A 24795-nucleotide genomic window follows, 5' to 3' on the forward strand; every position below is an offset into this window, starting at 1 on the left:
TCGATCTGGTTCTCCGTGACGTGGTTCGGGGATCTCCATGTGGCCTTGTGGATGCGGGAAGATACTTCCTCCTATCACCAGCTGGTTCAGGGCGCACAGGTCTGCAAAGCGCTCACCATTCTCATTCATCTGTCCCAGTCCGTGTGTCCCCATGGTGTCCTCGTAGCCGGTGTTGTCCCTTCCGATCTTGGCGTTGAAATCTCCCATCAGTATGGTTATGTCTTTGGCTCCTCTTCTGTCTATCACTGTCTGTAGTTGTTGGTAGAAGTAATCTTTCTTCTCTTCTTCCGCATCACTGGTGGGAGCATAGCACTGGATGATGTTCAGCCTGATGTCATTCTTCTTGGTGGTAAACTTGGCTGTGATGATGCGGGAGTTGACAGGTTCCCAGCCGATGAGTGCCCCCTGTGCCTCCGGTGCCAGCATCAAGGCCACACCATCAGTGTGGGGGGCTCCATCCTCTTTGTGTCCTGAATACAGCAGTTGCTCTCCAGATGAAAGTCCCATCCGTCCCGACTGTAGCCACCTTGTCTCACTAAATCCTAGCACTCCGATCTTGTAATTTTTCATCTCTCTCGCTACTTGGATGGTTCTTCCTGCTTCATACATCGTCCTGATGTTCCATGTGGCTACTCGTGTTGTTGTCCTGGGTGTCAGAAGGGGAGTCAGCCTTGCAGCTTCCTTTCGGCTTTCACTGCACCGCGTCATAAGTCTCCGGGATGGAGACCCTTCCTTGCCCAGGTGAATGTTTTGGTTCTTTGTCGTCGATGCTTCTGTAACTGTTTTTTTTTTTTTTTTTTTTTTTTTTTTACAGGCAGGGTATTTAACCCTACGCAAACCCCTTTATCCTCCGGGTGAGGTGGTCCTGCCTTAGTCGCCTCTTACGACATGCATGGCAGGGCAGTGGGTCTATTCTATCAGTGCCCAACCCACAGGGCAGGGACCTCGGTTTATCGTCTCACCCGAATGACTAGACGACCAGTTTTATTTTTTCCTGTTTAACTTTTTGTTTTTCTTAATTCTTAAATATTTTTTACAAGTTGGTACAGAACCAAACCAATTATCATTCCACCACTTTTTTTCCCCTCTCTGTTGCATTGAAGGTTATATTTCTCTCATTGAAACATCACCATGTTTGACAGAATTTTGCATAATAATTCACACATGTCACTATATTTTCCTGATAAACTTAGGAGAAAGGGCGAACTAAAGCGGGAATCGAACCCAGCCCCTCACGGACACTGTATTGGACGATGAGCGTCTTAGCCATTCTGCCGCCTTGCCCTTTTCGCTTTCATTCATCAGCGACGCGTTCTTTCTCTCGGAAGTTTCCTGTTCGCTGTTTTATCCGCCCGTCCATCCCATCCAATTTGCTCATTAGTATGCGCGCGCGTGTGTTGTGTGTGCCCGTGCATGCATGCGTGTGTGTGTGTGTGTGTGTGTGTGTGTGTGTGAGTTTTTGTTGTTGTTGTTGTTGTGTGTGTGTGTGTGTGTGTGTGTGTGTGTGAGTTTTTGTTGTTGTTGTTGTTGTGTGTGTGTGTGTGTGTGTGTGAGAGAGAGAGAGAGAGAGAGAGAGAGAGAGAGAGAGAGAGTTTTTGTTGTTGTTGTTGGTGGTGTGTGTGTGTGTGTGTGTGTGTGTGTGTGCGCGCGTGCGTTTAAGTGCCGTGTCTGCGTCTGTGTGTACGCGAATGTGCGGACAACTGAAATCTTGATTTCCACAATGTTGAGTCTCAAATTAAATTATTATTAAATAAAAAAGATAATTACAAATAGAGAGAGAGAAAGGAACGCAAAAAGTATGTAATGTCTTGTACTGGGATAGTCAAGAGTGAAGAAAAAAATAGAGTGAAAAAAATGGCCATGCGCGGGATTATTGATTTACCTGTCGACTGCGGTCATCGACACATGAATTGACACTTTATACCCGTTACCACCATCTCTTCTGGAAACTGCCGATCAGCTTTGGAGGGGAGGTAAGCCTGAAATGATTTTGGTGCTCTCCCTTATCGGCAAGAAGTCCCGAAAAATAAATGGATTCTTTTGTTTACCTTCAAAGATCTACGGATATGAGCTATTTCTACCTGGACATCTTGAAGAGACCAACTCTTCTTACGTGACAAAATGAAGAAGAAGAAGGGAAAAAAGCTATCGTAAATTGTCAACATCAGCATTTTCCCCCTTCCAGCATTCCAGGGCATCTTTTCATGGATTTATTTGGATCTGAATCTGCACCGACTTTCTACATGGAAAAGCTCTGTTGAGGATAACACGAGCGACAAGATGATGCAGAGTAGCATGACGTAACGTCGCTTTTTGTTGCAGTTACGTCTGTGTGCATGAGTATTTAGTTTCTTCTTTTTACTATTGTTTTTTTGGTTATTTCATTTTACTTTTTTTTTTTTTTTAATGTCAAGATCTAAGTCTTGTGTGTGCTTTGGGATACCTCCTTGTTAACGTTTCGCCACAAAACGTCTACAGCTTTTGGAGATGTACCAGGTGTGTGCTTCAGAGTTGTTGGCATCCGTCAGTCATCGTCTGGCGACAATGGAATATTATGCAGAGCTCGATCTGTGGCCGATTCGCGAGTGAAGGCCCTTTTACATCTGCCGTTTCTGTGCGTGTTATCATCCGAGGGTTGTCTGCTCGACTCTCCTCCAGGGTGTGCTGTCTCCCGCCTCTCCCTTTACCTCCCCACCCACTTTCTTCACGCTGTTTTAGAGCTCACACCATTATCTTGCATCAGCCTCTGTTGTCTTCTTCACTTATTGATGGTCATGCCAGCAGGGCTTTCATGTGTCACTCTCGCAGACATTCTTGAATTGGAATTATGGGCAACAGGTTGAGGTTAATAACCTTTTGGTGTGACACCCATAAGGTCAAGTTGTTCAGGGCTGAGGTCTTTGTTCAGTGGAAGGTGGTGTTGTTCGAGGCGTGAGGTTCTCGGGGTGAACAGGCTGGTATTCTACCAGATACACTTTTGGAGATATACTGCTTTTGGAGATATACTGCTGCAATAACTGTCATCATTAAATGTCATCATTTTTTTTTTTTAGTCTTTCTCTTAGTATTGAAAGTATAGTATTAGTTCTTTTGTGTCTCTTATCCAGTTTCTTTGTGATGGTATGCCCTCAGCAAGCATCTTGGGTAACCTTTGTTCCCACCAGAACTGAGTTTTTGTGGGGTCAACATTTTGTGTCCAGCTTCTTCCTGTACGGATCACCATATTGTAGGGTCATTTTACCAACCACTGGACTAATGGCTTCTTAAATAATTCTACTAAATATTTCATGGAAATCCTCAGCACTATTTTTTTTTTAATTATTTTTTTTTATAATCTTGAGTTTGTGAGCTGAGTTGGTGTCTGTATCATTACCATATGGCTCTTCATCCAGAAAAAAAAAGAAAAGAAAGAAAGAAAAAAAGAAGAAAAGAAGACCATGCAAGGCAAAAAACCCACAAAAAACACCTCAAAACATTATTCAGAATGTTTGTACTAAAGAAAAAAAAAAGCAGTTAACAAATCATAATGATAATGTTCTAAGATCAACAATAATGTTGATTATGATTCATCTTCATCAAAATATTCAGAAAATCTAAATATTTAGAAAGCCTAACCAAAAATGATGCTTCTAGATTAAACTGATTATACTATTATGTATCATTCAAGAAAAATGAAGAATATATGTTTACTTGCATGCTGGAAAATACATTCTTTTATTCATTCAATCTAGTATCAGCTATGCTTCTTTACTTTTCATTTTATTTATTTATTTATTTATTTTTTTACTAATCAGGAAGCATTGCTCGTCCATCAAATTGCAGACCCATTTCATTTCAGTTGACTGTTTAAAAACCAGTAGAACATCATGTTAGTAAGTGCATTGATATGTAAGTTCTTTCTTTGATTATGTTGTTGAATGTCACCAACATAAATTGGCAGACTATACAAAAGCTACTGATTGAGGCTGCATTATGACAATGATGAAACTCTGTGTGTGTGTGTGTGTGTCCGTGTGTGTGTCCATGCACATGCTTGAGTGCATATGATATCCGAATGATCATCATTTTGTTGTAGAAATGGTCCAGAAATTATTATCATCAGTTTCTACTAATCTATCTTCAATTCTAATCATCGATTCATTCCATCAAACAGCTACAGCTCTGTAAAATACAAAAGAGGGCGCTAGCCAGCAGGACAAAGGGGAGGTTACCTACTTCTGGGGGGTTATCGGCCGTAGTTTCGTTTTCTCCGCATAGGCGGATAGTAGTTTGCACAGGACAGGAATGTCAGACCCCTGCCGGAGTCTGCACTAGTTGGGTCACGGTTAAGTATGTGTAATTAAATACAGATTTTCAAGGTGACAATACAACAGCAAATTTCATTCAATTTTCACTCCTTCCCTCAAATCCTCCACCTCCACACACTCTCTCCAGTTAATCACACATGGAGCAACTGGCTATTTACTGTTTTGTAATTTCTGACTGAATAAATAGAAAAAAATCAATACTTTTAATCTCTTCTGCTTACTTTAGTTCTTAAGGAGGATAATACATATTTCATACACCAGAAAACGAGAAACTGATACAAGAAACATACTGTATCTGACTGAGATAACAAATAATATGACATCACTTCTGCAACACTTGTACTTTGTTATGAATTCCATCAATGCTTCAACTTGTTTTCTTTCCTTACCACATTCTCCATTTCTTTCACTCTCCATTCTGCTCTCTCCTCTCTTAACCTTTCCCGTACGTCGCCTAAAATTTTGCGCGCCGTACGTCGTGGGTGTGCAGAAACCCATGGTTTCTAAGAAGGAATGACCCCTCGCTGTACGTCGTGGGTGTGCAGGCACCCATGGTTTCTGTGTACGAACTAACCCTTCGCTGTACGTCGTGGGTGTGCAGGCACCCATGGTTTCTGTGTACGAACTAACCCTTCGCTGTACGTCGTGGGTGTGTAGGCACCCATGGTTTCACTGAAGAAATAAGACCTTGCCGTACGTCGTGGGTGCACAGTAACCCACACCTGTCCGTAAAGCAAATTTGACTTTTCTTCAGCAGACTTGCATGCGCAGTTTCCACTTGTGCGTGTAGGCTATTTACTCCAGTGCTTGACCAGGCGCATTGTGAATAAGTTTTGCCCGTGAGAAGAGAGTGTTGTTACTTACAAAAAACGGTTTTGTTTTTTTTTTTGTTTTTTTGTGTGTGTGTGTGTGTGTGTGTTGTTTTTGTTGTTGGTTTTGTTTTGTTTTTAGCGGCTACACGCCCATCCTCTTTCGGTCAAGGCAGATGCCCTAACATAGCAGCAACAGCCTGGTATCAGTCCCCCCCTTCCCTTGGCCTAGATCTCGGCATTCCTGGCTGGCTGGCTGGCATTTTTTTTTCTTTCTTTTTTTTAGCCATAGTCGGGTTTTCTCTACTTTGAACAGATTAGGATAAGAATAAAATTTCTATATCAACTATCTTTCTTTTTTTAGCCATAGTCGGGTTTTCTCTACTTTGAACAGATTAGGATAAGAATAAAATTTCTATATCAACTAGATTTTAGATCAATTGATTTCAGACTTACAAAAATATCCAGTTCTTAGAAAGGCACTTTAATTCCAACTAGATAAAAAGCTATCAATCAGTTGCTCCCGATCATTCTCTACAAGAAAAACAGTTCATTCAATATTGTTGAAGATATCTAGTGCAATAAATATTGTTTTCTGAAATTAGTTACAACTTTAGAGTAAAACTTGCCGCAGACTTGAACCGGGATACGATCAACAAAAGACAAGGTCACTCTGATCTCTCTCTGTAGCGAGCCCAAGTGACGTCACGTCGACAATGCGTGGCGCGCAAGCTTTGCATGGGTGGCTCCACACCCACGACGTACGGCGTGCAAGGTTTATTCTTTGGGAGTATGGGTGTCGTCACACCCACGACGTACTGGGACATTAATTGATTAATAACTTCTTTGTTTATGTATAAAAGAAAATAATGTTCAGTGGATATGTAGTAAACTATATTATGGACAAAGTCATGAAATTATGTGGAAGTGGCTTCAATATTACTTGAGTTACAGAGCAAAAACACTTGTCTGGGTGATTTCACACCCACGACGTACGGGAAAGGTTAAAGGGCGTGTGCAGGTGTGTGTGTGTGAGTGAGTGCGTTTTCACAAAAAATGTCGGAACATAATATTACAGTTGATGTGTATGCACATGGATCAGTAGAAACAGAGATACTGTTTACTCTGCATTGAGTCTCAGAAAGCACTTGGCACTAAAATTAGAGACTATGAAGATATCCCACATGTGGAACAACATGACCTGTTGTGTATATCATTATTGCTTAAAGCCAAGCTCACCACACAGGGCCATAGCAGGCTGAAAAACTATATGTTCATACCACACAATGTGAAAAAATACCAAACACACAAAAATAACAACTTGAAAATAAAATCAGGCACAAGCACAGTGGTACCCATACAAATAAACCTAGGAAATGCCCCTGGCATTGACCCTTCCATCAATTTTTTGAAGGAGGATTTCAAAAACCTTAACACAAACATATACAATACACAGAATTATATATATATAATGCATAAAAAAAGCCGCCCAGCAACTCACACACTCTACAAGTAGGAAGACTTGCGCACAAAACAATATATCAGCAAAGCAGAAATTAAGAAAGAAAGAGATGACAGGAAAAAAAGACACAGCCAGAAACAAACACAGCATCAGAAAAAAGACAGACATTTCTAGCACATTATTTCCAAAAGGTGGGGGCACTATTCATACTGAGAGTCCTGGCATCCCCTGTTCCTGCTGAAAGAATCTAAAATTGTACCACAGAGAGTCTTTGAAAATAACAACAAAAAGCAGTAACAACCCCCTCCCCCCAACCCACACTCACCAGAGAAGCTTGCCAACCCACCCTCCACCCAAACCATAAGCACCCACAACATAAACCTGGATGACAAAGGCATTATTTTGTACACATCTAGCGTAACCTAGTGTGAATAATGAATGTATATGTTTCAAGATTTCCATGTGGATTTGTAAAGTTGTGCTGTGACACAGAGACATGATTCATACATGTTTTCCAAGACTCGAAAAATCCCACGACCTCCTTGCAGCAAAATCTGACAGGCATGATTAACACTCATATGATATGTGTATCAGCTGTTTCTGAACGTTTCTTTCTGACATAAAATGTTCAAGTGCAAATGGACGAATGAAAAGCATGAACTTTGGTGACTTTGGTAACTGTAGTGATCCAGATTCACTGATGGGGGAGGTGTTTGACAAACCACAAGATGGAGTGAACCAGACTGTCTGCCTCCACCTCCACTTCCGCCAAGGAATGGTTGCTGTCTGGATAGGTGTGGCATCTGTAACAACAACAACAAATCCCTGTACTTGCAGCTTTGTGAGGTCTATCACTAGCACAATGGTAACACTAACAAATGGTCTTACATTGTTCACAAAATAAGTTTTATATCAATTTTAATTCTGTCACTTTCGTAAAACTAACAAAGGTCTCACTTTAATCACAAAATAATTCTGATAACACTTTTGAATTTTAAACTCTGTCACTTTAGTAATACTAACAGACAGTTTTACATTCATCAAAAAATAAGTCCTATATTACTTTGAACTTGATCACTTCAGGAACATTAACAAATAGTCTTAAGTTAATCACAAAACATGTCTGATTTTGTTTCATGTCAATCATATAATAAGTCTTGATACCACTTTTTAACTCTTCCGTTTAGCAACACTAACAGTCTTAAGTTAATTAGAAAATAAGCCTGATATCACTTTTAGCTCTTAACTTTTTAACAAACGGTCTTATGTTAATCACAAAATAAGTCTGGTGTCTCTTTTTAACTCTTATCACATTGTACTGGATGTGGGTTTCATGACGTTTTAGATTCCACTGATTTTTTTTTGGAAAGAATGTCACACACACTCTCGACTTCACCCCCTCCCCATGTTCTTGTTTCCAGAACTCACCTAAATGCTGACATGGACAACAGTATCTTTAACAAGTGCAATTCATATGCATGCGTATACACATGAACAATATACAGGCACTGGCAGATCTGCACATCTGTTGACCTGAGAGACTGGAAAAAAATCTCTACCCAAAGCCCACAAAGCACTACGACCGAAATTCAAACCCGGGACCCTCAGACTTATAGTCTAATGCTTTAACTGCTTGGATGTTAAGCCGTCAGGTTCTCTTTCAAATCTTTGAACTGTTTAACCCTCCTGGCCCCTGCATTAACTCAGCTTATGCTTCTTCTTCTCCTCCTCCCTCAACTCTGTGAACAGTCACTGGGGGGCTGCACTGGAGAACTGTTCACCAGTTTCCTCCAGGTCTGTTGGTTGTGTGTCAGAGCCTGGGTCTCTCTGCAAGCTGTTTTCCCTGTCCGTTCTGCATTGTTGTCAGTACCTCTGTCAGCTTTACACGGCAGGTCACTTACTGTACAGGAACGTTGCGGGCTTTCAGCATCTTGTAATACTCCAGGCCTTGTGAGGGCGGCACCCTGAGGTCCTTCAGTCCAATGTGAAGCATCACTGGGGTCTTCACCTGGTCACACACAGCCAGGAAGAAAAATGCATCACTCTCACATGTCAGAATGTTTGTCATTGATTTAAAAAAAAAAGAAAAAGAAAGAAAAAAAAAAAGGGGTTAAAGGCTCCATGCATCGCTCTCGCATGTCTCGATGTCTGTTACTGATTAAAAAAAAAAAGTGTTTTTTGAAAGGTGAAAGGTTCCATAGTCTTTTACAACTGCTGGGACACTAACTTCACTGTTCACAGGGCTCAGCACAGGAAGGCCAGGACCAGTCTTCTCCTTCTAACATACTTTTCCTACCTTGTCAGGTCCCTGTATCTTCAAAACTTGCTCACGAAAATAAGAGTGATTATCTTACAAAATTAAGACAGTGTAATTTCATTAAAAAAAAAGAAAAAACACACAAAACAAAATTTGGGTAGGTCTGACTCCTTATTAAATGAGGTCATTGGTTTGCTTTTTTTTTTTTTTTTCCAGATGGAAGGTTGAAGATCACTGTTATGTTTTCTTCTTATTTTGATTTTACTTTTAAGATTTAGAATTCCTGTTGACAAAAGTCCGGCAAAAGTTCACATGGCTATGGGCATCTGACTTAATATGTTTGTCCATTTGCATTCAATTTGCTTGGTTTTTCGCGTAAGCTTAGCAGTTATCAGTATCTATGGCTGGTCATAAAAGTTAGCAATTTTGTTGAAAAGAAGTTTAATTATCACAGTTCTTACTTATGATAACCAGTGATATTAAAAAAAAAAAAAAAAAAAAAAATTGATGTGGCTGTTCATGTTGTGGACAAAACAATGAGAGCATAGTAAATACTACCAACCACAGATACTGACATGACTGCATACATACTTAAAAGAGAAAAAGATTGATGTACATGTGATTGTCAAAGTCTGTACACACACACACACATATAACACAGTGAATTTGCCTGCACTGTGTCTAGGGCTTGACATAGGAAAGGTGGGTCAAATCCTCTCCAGTCGCTTTTAAACATTCCCTCACCAGTCGGGTATCCATTCACACTTGGGTGGTGTGAGGGAAATCAGGAGTAAAGTACCTTTCCCAAGGACACAATACCGTGCTGAACCCTGATCACTTAGTGATCACTGGGTCAAAAGTCCAACACCAAGGTGCCAAAGGACCGCTATCTTCCTCAGCAAATAACTGACGATGCAAAATGGCTGAAAGAAATTTATAATATTTCCTCCCTTTCTCCCCCCCCCACTGTGACAACCATCTACTCTGCACGGCAAACAGCAGTACGCCACACGTTAGTGACCCCCCCTTCCCACCCCCCACTCTGACAACCAGCTTCTCAGCATAGCAAACAGCAGTTTACTACATGTTAGTGACCCCTCTTTCCCACCCCCCACTTTGACAACCAGCTACTCAGCATGGCAAACAGGAGTACTCCACACATTGTTCATCCACCCCGCCCCTCCTGAGACACCCATCTACTCTGCACAGCCAACACAAATACCCCACACATTAGTGATCCCCTCCCACCCCGCACCCACTTCAACAACCAGCTAATCTGTATGGCAAACAAGAGTACGTCACACATTAGTGATCCCCTCCCACCCCCACACGCCCATGCTCATGAATCTATCTGTGAATGCGCAGATGGCTGAATAGTCCAATCTGCACACAAAATGTTCACTGACAGTTGGGGCAGACAAAGACAGGCATATCATTGTCAGGGAGCTTGTTTGCCTGTGACTTTCTGGCCTGCCTCTTCTGAACAGCTGCAGCAGTCCTGTTGGCCTCACACAACTTGGCGCCTTTGTGCACAGCAGCGTGCCATTTGTCACTGTCCACTGCAGATTCCTCCCAGGAGTCAGGGTTGATATCAAACACTTTCAGAGAGACTTTCAGAGTATCTCTGAAGTGCTTCTTCTGACCTCCGTGTGATCTCTTCCCTCTGTACAGCGAACACAAGTACTCCACACATTAGTCAACCCACCCCACTCCGACAAACAGCTACTATGCACAGTGAACAAGAGTACTCCACATGTTAGTCCTCCCCTCCCCCCCACCACCCCCTCTGACACCATGTCCCTGCTTTCCCAACCAGGCACTGACACTGTCGACATGGCTGACGGGAGAGGCGTTCCATAGTGTCGCCAGGTAGTCATCTTTGGCCAGACTGCTGTATTCAAACTTCAGGCCTGCTTCTGTGAACACCCTGCACACCCGCCAGTCAACTGCATTGTTATCGTTATCATCATCACCATCATTGTCACCATCATTACCATCAGCATCATTATCACCATCATCATCACCCACCTTACTGCTCCCACAGCCCTGCAGGCTCATAGGGAATTCCCCTTTCTCCACACTAAACCCCAGGAACCAAAACCATGTTAAACCAAGAACTAGTGTTGATCCTCTCACCAATGACTGTTACACAAACACATGCTTCACACAGACACACACACATGACAAATAGGCATGCATATGCATACACTTGCACACACACTCACATACACAACACACACGCACAGGCAGATACCCTGACAGTGCTGGAAAAAGCGCTGAAGCTTACAAAACCACTCTGATAACTGATGCTGTCTGCTACCGTGAAAGTTGCTACTGTTAAAGTTTCATCATCTAATTTTGTCAAAATCAACACAGAGCCTTGATAAATCAGTTACTAGTCTGAGAAGACCAAGACTTGTTCTTCTGAAGTGAAAAACAAAACAAAGGAAACAAAGAAACAAAACAAAAACAACACCACATAAACAAACACAACAGCTGTTACAGAATTAACAGCTTGAACTTTAAAGTGATAAAGATTTTCAGTGATATGTGAAGCAGTGATAAGTAAATACGTAAATCGTATGATTATTCACAAGTCAACCCACTGAACATTGTTAAAAACAACGATCCATCAATGAATCAGCAAACATTGCCAGCCAGAAACCGACCAAGCAAAGCACTGACAAAGCAAGACATCGCTCACTGTTAAACCTGGACAAAGCAACACACAATGCCAAATCACTTTGGTGAACAGACGTTAAATTAATGAACAACCATACAAAGCCCATTATCAACTTCGCTGTTCAACAAAAGTCTGACAACAAACCACAAACATTCGCCAAAGGAGTTGTTCAGAAGTTTTCAATGACAGAACAAGAAAGCAAACTAACTACACGGCAAACCATTGTTAGCGATAGGAGCAGAACAATTATTTGCCACAAATAATTTCCTGCACATGCATGCTGGTATGAAGGTATGAAATAGAACATCACACACACACATAAGTACATGTAAGCATTTGTACATACACACATTGAAACTATCTTTTGCAAACAAACAAAAATTAAAGGGGCAAATGATATCAACTCATAAAACAAAAACTCACCAACAAGTACAAATTAATGAATAAAACAAAGAAAAGAAAAATCAATTTGTCAAATAAGCTTTCTTGTAGTTCACATATATATCCTCTCAGCATGTGCACACACACACACACAAACACACACACGCAACGACATTAGCGCTTTCTTACACTAATAATCACAAGCATTCCCTCTCTTTCATCTCTCTTCTTTCTGTCCAATAAACCTTCTAGTGAATAGACGTTAAACTGAAGATCACACACAGACATTAAAGCCAACACAAAAACACACAAGGTAAAACAAACACAAATATTTGACCCACTTTTGCATGAACACACACACACACTCAAACACACACACAATTCAATCACCTTATTGCAATAAACTTGCACACAACGACGTCTTTTGTTTCCTGATTACAATCCTTAACAATATTTTATAAATTTATATCCTCTCCTTTCAGGTTTGCTCCCCACTTTATTTTTGTAAGATATGTTGTCTGTTGAACATGAAACTGCTGACTGAAAAATGTGAATTAAAGAAAACAAAAGAAGAGGAAAAGGAAGGAAATCATAAAGAAAACACAAAAACATAAATATCAAAATAAAAATATGGACAAGTAAAAAAACAACAACAACCCAAAAAACGCCACCACCAACAACTAACAAATTGTTAAACCCACATGTGCATGCACACACTGAGAATACTTTATAAGATATCATGCAAAATTTAAAAACACAATAACAACAACAACACACTCACAGCACACACACAGCAAAGCACAACACAGAACATATTAGGAAATGTTAGAAATACACACATACATCAATACAAACATAAAAACATTTACAAAGAAGAAACAATCTCACAACGAAACAGCACCTTTAAAACACATTATTCAAACAGAAGAAAACAAAAACTCATGCCATTATCAGTATCAGTATCAACAGCTCAAGGAGGCATCACTGCGTTTGGTCAAATCCATATGGGTTGCGAAAACTTGCGCACGCATCACACCCGGCAACCGGACGCTTCCGCCATCTTGAGTCTATAGAAACAGACTCTGGCTGTGTTCGAACGCTGTGTTGCTGATCGTTTTGTATAATGGCGGAGAAGACAAATTTTTGTCAAATCAACATTCGGTATGCTGAAACATTACCAAAAGAAGCAAGGGAACGGTACAATGCCAAACTTTCGGTGATTGGCGACATAGATCCCTACGAAATATTGACTGAAGGGAGATGGGGATTTCAGTCAGTCAAACCTCCGTCCCAGCGTCTGAGTATGGGGACCTGTACAATAATTATTTTGTTCTTGGCAAGTCTGCTTACACACAGCAGGACTTCAAGCCACTTAACTTGAGTCTACCGACAGTTTTTGGACAGCTGGATTAGCAACGTTGCAACGAATGTCACTGCGAAGGTAAATTTGTCACTTGTACTTTAAATCAGTCAGCATGTATTGAATCACAATCGTTCTAGATGTCTTGCATTTGGGAGAAGTGCATGCAAATGGTAGTTTTTGAAAAAAGATGTAAATATGTGTTAAGGGAAAGGGTGCCAATTGCATGATTTACTGATAAGATTCTTTATATATATATATATATAAAACCCAAAAAGGAGGGTTGATATTGGTTGGAAGAAATACTCTGTGTGTGTGTGTGTGTGTGTACTGAAAGAGAGAGAATTGCAGATTTAAAATAATTTTTAGTCCACACTTTTTAAATATACCTGGATGTTGTGAAGCTACAGATCAGAACATGATCTACAGAAACAAAGTTATAAAAGTGCGTCATGTTATATATGTCATCAGCTATATATGCACAATTCACCACTTGTGTCAGTGTATCACTGTGACACAAAGATGGAGGGCAGGAGAGAGACATATATATATATATTTTTTTTCTGCTTCGCAGGATATATATATATATATATATATATATATTATTTTTTTTTTCTGCTTCTTTTTCTTTTTTTTTTTTGAGAGAGAGAGAGAGTAAAACTGAATATAAATGATATATGCAGATTGTAAAAATAAGGATATTTATTAATGCATCTGTTATATTTTTCCAAAATCAAGTCATCACATTTAGCCTTTATTATCTCCTAAGAGAAATTCACATGTGGTTGTGTTGCTCATACTCATTATGCAAACTTAATTATATATAATATTAAAAGATATGCAAGTGCTTAAATAATCAAGAGATCACATAAAACTATATAGTTACAGTACAATTCACACTGACATACGTATGAACACTTAATCTATGAAGACTGAACGTATCAAGAACACTGAATAATATGAATTAAATCTTAAGACCTACGCACTTGTTTGGATATTTAAAGAAATCATATGAAATTAAACCGACATAAAAAAAACCAACCTGGCATACAATGTATGCAACAAAAAAACACTCTAAATGAGCCATAGCAAACCAGACCTCATAAAACATCACCTTTCAACCATTCAAGTTCAACACACACACACACACACTCACTCACAAATACACAACCTGGTCATACATAAGCATCCATGCACAAACTCTGCATAGCATATATGGTGGTGGTAGTGTGTGTCCATCGAGATCGATGATGACCATCGTTGTCATCCAGCTGGGGGATTGGGGGAGGGTGGTGGTGGGGTGGGGGGATGCTCATGAATCTATCTGTGAATGCGCAGGTGGCTGGATAGTCCAATCTGCGCACGAAATGTTCGCCGACAGTTGGGGCAGACAAAGACAGGCATATCATTGTCAGGGAGCTATACACACTTGCACAACATACTAAACAAAATATGATGTGCACAAGTATGCATTTTAGTCACCCCCCCACACTCCCACCCCTAAAAAAAACCCAACTGAAATGTTGATGTTTCAGGTTCTCCACCCCCAGCGGCTGAATGAAAAGGCTCTTTCCAGGCCCAGGATCATTATGAGAAAGGACGGTGCAGTGAAGTCAGCACACTGCACATGCATGGTTGTCATTGGTGAAACATGTACACATGTAGCAGCTGTTATCTTTTGGATTGACTATATTGTGTGCAGCCAGGAAAACAAAACAGTTACTATGGGAAAAGCTCACTGGAAGGTGTCACTGTATTCATGAACACCCCAAAAAAAAAAAAAAAAAGATGTTTCCATCACCTTTCTCAAAACCTTTTTTTTTGTATATTTGGAATTTTCTATGTCATTTTTCAGTCTGACATTTTCCATCAAAAGCCTGTTCATTTCATCTTGCACACATCCAATGATACCTGAGGTGAGATCTGTGTGTGTGCCAACAGAAGTATAGGTGAGATCTGTCAATGTGTGTGTGTGTCCTTTGTGGAGAAAAATGATGATTGTTATGTGCTGTATCAGCACTGACATCTAACTGTTCTTCAGCATGTGAAGACAAGTCAGTCATTTCATTCATTTTGCCCAACGCTCCTGGTGGAGCATAGGCCATCGACGACCCCTCGCCATCGTACTCTGTTCTGGGCTGTTCTGGCCATTCCAGTCCAGTTGGTCCCTTGCTGCTTCAGCTCTGCCTCGGTATCTCGCCTCCAGCTGTTGCGAGGCCAGCCTCTCTTCCTCTTTCCCTGCGGGTTCCAGGTCAGGGAGTGGACTCTGTAGACTTGTTCAACTCTGACAGTTCTTTTGCTTCTGCCAGGCTTTCAGTCTTGTACCTCTGTCCAAAGGTTTTTACCCATGTGCGTGGCTGAGATTCTGAGTTGGAATCCAGTCTGGGTCATCAGTGTACATTTCATTTGCAGGTTCACCTGTAGGCACACCAAGTACACATTTTGTAAATTACAAAACACAATACAAAATACATCTTTATTCATCCATTTGGAAATAAATTGTGCATACACAGGGTTGTCAGTCACCCTACACACAGCCAAGTCTACCACATTCACATGACAAACGCTGGACCAAAGATATAACAAAAGCAACATATATAAAGCTAAATACATGCAACTACAAGCATGTAATAGAGAACAGCGGGTACATTTCACACACACACACATGCGCGCGCGCACACACACACACTGTAAAATAACATGAATATTAAGAAACACAATTTCAGAGTAAGAAATGCTTACAACTATAAAACCATTACTGATTGTTAAATGAGGTTTAATATTAAAAAAAAAAGTAATAAATTACTATATGCAGTAACAGAGACTTAGACTTGGAGAGATGTTCTAAAGTAACATGTTCATTAAGATAAAATATTCTGGAATAAGAAATTCTGCCACAAATTATTCATTATAAATATCTAATATATTCTGACCAGTGCAGACACAAAGGTAAGTACTTAAAAAAAAACAACAACACAAAACTTAATATCCAATTTAGTACAAACAGGTACAGCTATAAAATGAAAGATGACAACTGAGTCTACAAAAACTAGAAATGGAGAAAGTTTATAAAAAACAACAACAATAACTGTTGGTTGTAAAATAAGACTCTTCTGATAAAAAGCATCCAACATTTCAGAACATAGGTCAGTTTTAAGGGACTGTAACCACATCTGACACAGTCCCTGAAGACTGATCTATTGTCTGAAACACTGGACGCCTCTTATCAAAAGTGAGTCTGAATTTACTTTCTCCATTTGCACAAACATTTTATAAATATTTTTTATCAGTCTCTTACAAATCTGGCACACACACACATACAAAGTGCCATACAGAACACAGTAATTCTACAATTTTGAATAGTTGGCAATGTAGTGTTTTGAAATATACACCGTATCACATCAACCAGTTTTTTCTTTAAATCTGTGAGACTGTGAAATATTCTTTCATTAGGCTGCTTTGTCTTTCTCATTGTTCGAACTTGGGACTGAGTCAACTGATGACTCGATCATGCTTATAAATTCAATTTTCGCTAATAAAATCATCGAACACCTAACAGAGCTTGCAATTGACAACACATTATATTGTGTAACAGACAGTACTACACATACCTTTGATGGTGTAACTTGACAATGTCGAAAGACTGTTCAACAGCACAATCCATTCTCGCCGACCTGTTTCCAAAATTTGATGGACATTCGATCTCTCCCTGCGTTGTCTTGACTGTGGGTATACTAAAATAAATGCGAGTCCGACCTATTCTGGCATCCTTGTCTCTCTGTGGATGCATCCGACTATGCTGCGGTACGAAGTCATGGTCTTGACTCAATGTAAACACAGTCTCCGCTTCATTTGTTGTCTCCACAAGATGGCGGACGGCACGCGCTGTCAAGGATGTGACGTCATCTTTTCGCAACCCATATACTACACCACATCTGCCAAGCAGATGCCTGACCAGCAGTGTGACCCAATGCGCTTAATCAGACGTTGAGAAAAAAAAAGAAAGATAAATACATAAAAATGCCACTAATGAACAGCAACAGGATAAACACTCTGGTTACCAGTCAGGGATGTCCGTTGGTGCCGCCATGGCTGTAAAAAGCAAAATCCGCCCGGTTCATCAACACATGCACATACATACTCACAAACTTACATAACACACACACACATACATATGTATACACACACATATATGTACAACACATACAAACACACAAAACACGCACATACACACATACAACCAACATTAACAGCAACACACACACAACCAACAAAACATTCTTCCCATCGCCCCCCCCCCCAACCCCCTCCAACCCCTGCCCCAACATCCACGAGCACACACAGACATACTATTCCCCTTCCCCCATCTAATATCACTTACCAGTGAAAAGACATTGGACTAAAGAAAAAACATCAAAACACACACACACACACACACACACACACACACAGAGACTTATACCTACAACACACACATTCAACACAAATACAAACACACACAACACACACACAACCAATATCAACAACACACACACCACTAACAACACATGCACACACACAGAGAGCCAACACCACATACAACACACACACACACACACGTACATACATATACACAAACATATACATACAACTCACACAACAAATACATACATACACACAACACACACATACAACACACACGCACAACCAACATCAACAACAACACACACACAAACAAGAACAAACAGTGTGACACACAGAGTAACACACACACACACACACACAAACACAGCCAGTACACAGAACAACTGACAGAGACCAGTATCTGACACAATAAAAGAAGGCATGCCAATCCCACCCTGAATACATTGCAGCAGGGAGGAGATGAGGTATTCAGATCTGCCCCATGTGAAACCATTACATGACAAGGCTTGATCAGAGTGGTGGGCCTGATGAGTGCACTGGGTTAATGCAAAGATCATGCATCTATTTTTCTTTTTTTCATCATATTTTTTTTCGGTGGATGTGGTGCAGCATAAATAGATCAGTCCACAAGCTTTAAAACCTCCTTGGAACTCAAGCCGAAATTGAAAATGCAGTATGAAGTCCAGCGCTTGCAAGCGAGAACATAGACTGACAGATGAGGTGGTCAAACGGTCACAGTGCTGGACTACAAATGTATTCACAAATCAGCCATTTCCTATCTCTGTGGCTGCCTTCACCTCTACACTCCATCTCGCTCACTATGATCAGCTTCGGATCCACTCCATTTACGTATACCCAGATTCAAACTCTTGACTGTTGGCTGCCGTTCTTTCTCGGTCTCTGGACCTTGCAATTGGAATGAACTTCCTCTTTCGCTTCGTCAAGTCTCCACACTCAGCTCTTTCAAGTCTGGCCTTAAAACCCACCTCTTCCCAAAATAGCCTCCCTTCCCTGCCTCTTCCTTGTCTTCAGTTTCTCCAGTTTTAGGGTTATGCGTGCGTGAGAATGACTGGTGCGAAAGCGCTTAGATTTGTCTATGTACAAGATTCAGCGCTATATAAATACCATTATTATTATTATTATTACTTCAATTGTCAGTCTGATCCCAATCCCGATTCAGTGCACCTGGTGGCTGAAGGACGGAGATTTTTCCAGTCTGCTAGTTCTACTTATATGTGCAGACCTGCCAGTGCCTGAACCCACTTCATGCGCATATAAGCATGCAGAAGATCAAATGCATACATTAAAGATCTGTGATCCATGTCAGCATTCGATGTAACACCCAGAATACATCGACCACAAAATTCTAATCAGCAAATTGATGGTGGTCATATGATGGAAAGAAGAAGACCAATCTCAAAACTAGTCAAAACAAAAAAAGAGTATCCCAAAATTCACAGATGTGGATACAAAAAAATCCTCAACCAAGGAGTACATCACTAGGAACGGCAACAACCTATACCATCCTCAAACAACACTGGGCAGAAACAGGGATGGGAGAGGCAGAACAAGGCTGAAGAAAGCACTGGCATGCTAAGCCTGAATAATAAATAACACATCAATAAGCTGGGCATAGCCTGCCAACTCACTTGGAGGGATTGTCACTGGCCCAAATTCTGGCTGCAACACATGAATCCAGAGTGGCGCAGCTCTCAAAACACACACACACACAAACTGCCCCCCTCCCTCTTGGCCCTCTCACCCCCCCAAAACAAAAATACCACCACAAAACACACCCACCTTCAGTAATACAAACAGTGACACTCTTGTGAAAAAAAACTGTTCCTCTCCCTCTCCCCCTTCCACCCCCAACTCATACACACATCCAGCAGAGTGGAGGGATGGGTGGGGGGGGGGGGGGGAGGGGCGAGGGAGTAGATATCCTTGCACCTTGCATAGAATTAAAATCACCCATCCCTGTAGTTTCAGCTTTGCAATTCGAGATGATATAATCCAATGGCCACTGACAACTACTAATCAAGGACCAGTTTTAATCACTGGAGGGTGACTCTTGTCTGCTGTTCTTTTTTTTTTTCTTCTTCTTCTTTTTTTTTTGAATGAATTTGTATCGAGAAGGTTCTTTTCTTCTTCTCAATCCAAATGACATAATCCACAAACAAGAACAAGTTTTGACCCACAGACAAGATAGATCACCATGACTAATTGATTGAAATGGATACTTATATAATGCCTCTTCTCGGTTCTGAGACCAAGGTCGAAGTGTTTTACTAACTCGTAATCATTTGCACAAATGGCTGGCTACCCACCTAGGCAGAGCCCACTGAGAGCTGCTTTTAGGTGCTCATCATTGATTTTCTGTGTCTCTTGTTGCCGCAGGTTCTTTTACGTGCACTAAGTGCATGCTAAACAAGGGACCCTGCTTTATCCTCTCATCTGAATGACTAGCATCCACACCACTCAAGGTCTAGTGGACAGAAAGAAAATTCTGGCATGTGTGAGATTCGATCCCGTATGGTCAGATTCTCTCGCTTACTAAGCATATGCATTGCCTCTAGGCCACCACTCCACAGACTGTGAGACAAAGTGACTACAACAAACAAAGGGAATCATTTTCAGTTCACAAACAGTAACATGCATCAGTTAACATCACCAGTGCAGCCAGGCTGCTCTTTCATTCTACAGTGACTGGAGAGACAGGTGCAGACAGATCCATACACACAGTGACACACACATACACACACTCTCATATGCACACACACACACACACATGCATGGACATAGAAACTTTTTCCCTGACACACACACTCGCTCACACACACCGTACATGCATACAAACATGGAAACACATAAGTGCACACACACACATACACACACACACACACTGAATTGAACATCATTAACCATTTCATCAGAAACTTTTTTCTTTTTAAATTACCAAAACCACACAACAGAGTGAGTGACAAAGACATACCTGTAAGATTGGTAACTGGGTTTCTCATGCTTGCAGCCCGAAACTGATCCTGAAACAAACACAAACACAAACTATATTTAAACTAAAACAAGGTGATATTAATGAGTTTTTGAAAAATTCATTACAGAACATATGATACAATTCCGTTGTGATTTTCTGATTTAAAAATGATTATAAACTCCAACAAAACAGATTGTTGGAGATGAAAAGTATTGAAGACAACTCGAGTGAGTTATTTCCTATTTCAGTTGAAAGACACAGTTCTGTTTACTTATTTCATTTCATGTGGACATGATGTCAATTTTTTTTTTTTTTTTTTTTTTTTTAAATAGAAAATGCCAGTAAAGGCTTTCAATCTCAAGAACACACACTCTCATACACACACTCTGACAGAGACACACACTCAGGCAAACAAGCTGACACTCACACACTTACACACACACAGAAATGCACAGAGCCACACACACACACACACACACACACTGTCTAGCTGGACTCACCGGGTATTGACCAATGAGATGGGCTGACAGGAAACCACCGTGGGATCCGCCATACACAAACGTGTTCTGTGTGTCCACAACACCCATCTCCTGCACCCTCTGCATGGCCAGCTGAGGGAGAAAGAAAAAAACAGGCTTAGCAGGTGGTGTCTGTGTATGTGAAGTCGGAACACACACTGCTTAAGGCCAGATACTACAGTCAAATAACGACTTTTTTTCCTCTCCAACTGTATCTCTCTTTTTTTGTCTATTAGGTGTATCATCACTTGTGGATCACAAAAAACGTGTTCTTAGATTTCTGTGAATACCTGTTGCTATGGAAACAAATCAAAATGGCCGCCAAACAATGTATCAAAGAAATCGTGTTTGTGGTCCATGTGGTGCACGCAGACACTTTTTGTTATGTGGACTTGATACACAATGACATTATCTTCATTTTCACATGAGATTGCGCTGATTATTCAATTATTGTACTTTTTATGAATTTTTGAAATTTTGGGTATTGCGAAATCCTCAAAATCTACAATGGGTAATAAGATTGGAACTGCTATGAATTAAAACCCAGAGAATATTTCCATACATACTCATGACAAAACTTCAATAACATGTCATAAAACAATCATGCAAAGTATCACGGTTGTAGGTTTACTCATCATTGAGCAAGTACAAGGTATGTTGTCAAGGCCAGAAACTTGACGACTTGCGTCGAAATTGAACAAAAAAATATTAATAAACACTTTTGTGATTCAGCAAGCAATCTTTATTGGCAATTTTTTCATTGTTAAAGACATCTTTACAGTGGAAAAACTTATGCATATGATAGAAGAGATGTTCAAGAATCAAAATCCATCAAAAAGCCAAATCATGAAAAATCATCATCTTGTCTCTTTTGCACTGCCGTGTCTCCCCTTTAACGCCACCAAAGTGACTCAGCAGCAGTGCAGAGTCCCCTCTGGTGTGTGGCCTCATGGCGCCCTAAACATCAACAGTTAGCTCCCTGTGGCCTGCTGATGCTGGGGCAGACAGATGAAGCAGGGTGTGGGTGTGTGTGGGGGAACTGGAATGAGCAGCATGGGAGCAATGCCACTGCTGTGATGCAGATGATGGGACAGCAATGGAAAAAAGAAAGTGCTGTTCTTCCTTTTCTTTTGTTTACAATCAATTTATGCTAAAACGTTTAAATCACTTCCTACAAGGACATCTGTCACATATTTAGCGTTGCATACATGTACATTACACCAGAACTTCATTAATGACTTTCTTGTTATCCTGTTGAAATCATTGTTGATGAATCAAATGTGACATTTTCAAATAAATACTTTTCAACTTCCCCCCGCACCCCCCCCCCCCCCCTAAAAAAAAAAATCCTTTTATACAGCACTATATCTATACTTCACTGGCTTCCTCAAAGCTCAGTTAAAGCTAAAAACTTTTCTTCTTTCATAATAATAACAGGTACATATGATGCACTCTACCTCCTTAGCACAGGGGCCTAGAGTGCTAACAATTAACATCAATATGGAAAAAAAAAAAAAAAAGGTTTACAAAAATTAGCATCACATCACAGGGCTCTATAATTCAGACTTACAAACAAAACAAATCCTTCTTTACTCTCGCTGTCATGGTTATCGTTACCCAGAGAGCTATCAACATCAAGAGTCCTTTAGCAACTTACAATGCAGTCTTTGACGTCAAAGTTCCCTACGTTTCCCAGCAAACTGTTGATGCTGTCCTGTCCAAAGCCGAGAGAGCCCCTGTAGTTCACTGTGGAAAAGAATAAAACACACACATCAAGGAAAAAACAAAGCAACACACATACACACAAAGACTCAGACGCAGACACACATCAACTAGCCAACCCAAAAAGTAACCAAACAAGAACGAAAGAAAACTACTTCTGTTTTTTAAAATTTTATTTTATTGTTGTTTTTACCCCAACAGTTCATGCAGTGTTCTACACAGAGACATACACACGCCTATTAGGATATCATGGATGACACAGGGTTTACACAATTAATGTATATGTACCTCTCTTGCTCCTTTTACTTTTTGAACTACAATGTTAAAACTTGAATACTAGTTTAACACACACACACACACACTCACACTCTCTCTCTCTCATACTTTCATGCCAGCTTCAACATGCCTTTTTTTTCTTTCTCCCATCTGTGTGCTAACACACACACACACACACACACACAAGTACAACGACACACACAAACACACACACACCCTTTTACATACAATCACATATACCACACACACACAAACACACACTGTCAGACACACACACACACACACATATGCATACCACAAAAACATATATGCTTCCCACACATACACACTCTTTCACATACGCTCACATATACCACACACACACAAACACACACACACACCCACACACCATACACACAAACACACACACCCTTTCACACACACTCACATATACCACACACACACACAGAACCAGACCCTGCCAGCACCACTCACCACTCAACACAGCAAAGCCACAGCAGGCGAAAACAGCAGGGTTGAGAGCAAAGCCTCTGTCAAAACAGGAGTGAGGTCCCCCTGCCAATGAAGAACGTCTGGTGTAACTGACTTCACAATGACACAACCAGAAAGTGCAACACAAAACAGGACCAGACAGTACAATGAATAAGGAAGCAAAAGAAGGGAAGAAAAAAAGAAGGAAAAAACAAAACAACAACAACAAAAAGACTAACGACAAACCCCTATCACACACACAGACTTGCACCCACCTGACATACACAATGATCATCCTCACACACACACACACACATAGAAAAACATTTGAGAAACATAAAAAAACCCACCTACCTAGAAAAAAACAACAACAGACGAACTCTTACAATTTAGTGGACTACATGATTATACCCACTTACTGCCTGTTACGCCCTCTGGCATGTAGGACAGTGATATGGAGCATGAGTATGATTATATCGACCCACAAAACAAAACTCATGGACCTAACAGATAAACACAATGATCATGAAATAACCCCCCCCCCCAAAAAAAAAAAAACTACAGAAGGAGATGCGTTTAACTGCAACTGTGAAAAGATCCATCAACTGCACAGTTCTATGATGCATACCACTCCTGAAGACAGAGTGTGGCTGCCAAAATGGTCAGGTGAGTGAAAACAGCTACACACAAGGGTAACATGTCCTCTGGCCTTAATTCTGTTCACTAACAGACAGAAGAGTAACATGATCTCTGGCCTTAATTCTGTTCACTAACAGACACAAGGGTAACATGATCTCTGGCCTTAATTCTGTTCACTAACAGACACAAGAGTAACATGATCTCTGGCCTTAATTCTGTTCACTAACAGACACAAGAGTAACATGATCTCTGGCCTTAATTCTGTTCACTAACAGACAGAAGAGTTACATGATCTCTGGCCTTAATTCTGTTCACTAACAGACACAAGAGTAACATGATCTCTGGCCTTAATTCTGTTCACTAACAGACACAAGAGTAACATGATCTCTGGCCTTAATTCTGTTCACTAACAGACACAAGAGTAACATGATCTCTGGCCTTAATTCTGTTCACTAACAGACACAAGGGTAACATGATCTATGGCCTTAACTAACGCTTCACAGAGAAAAACCGG

At 40.6% G+C, this 24795-nt stretch overlaps 1 protein-coding gene across 1 annotated transcript in view; it reads right to left on the reverse strand.

Annotated features, from left to right (window-relative positions):
• Positions 1 to 4731: 4731 nt before the first annotated feature.
• The window catches only part of LOC143299548 (acylamino-acid-releasing enzyme-like), a 37187-nt gene continuing 17123 nt past the window's right edge, over positions 4732 to 24795 (reverse strand). Inside the window, 8 exon segments of the mRNA XM_076612832.1 lie at positions 4732 to 7381; positions 8480 to 8586; positions 10660 to 10762; positions 17321 to 17351; positions 20656 to 20704; positions 21156 to 21266; positions 22831 to 22919; positions 23646 to 23726. Coding sequence (XP_076468947.1) covers positions 7273 to 7381; positions 8480 to 8586; positions 10660 to 10762; positions 17321 to 17351; positions 20656 to 20704; positions 21156 to 21266; positions 22831 to 22919; positions 23646 to 23726 — 680 coding nt within the window. The 3' untranslated portion in view covers positions 4732 to 7272.

Source organism: Babylonia areolata, chromosome 25 (assembly GCF_041734735.1).
Source record: "Babylonia areolata isolate BAREFJ2019XMU chromosome 25, ASM4173473v1, whole genome shotgun sequence".
Classification (NCBI taxonomy): Eukaryota; Metazoa; Mollusca; class Gastropoda; order Neogastropoda; family Buccinidae; genus Babylonia; species Babylonia areolata.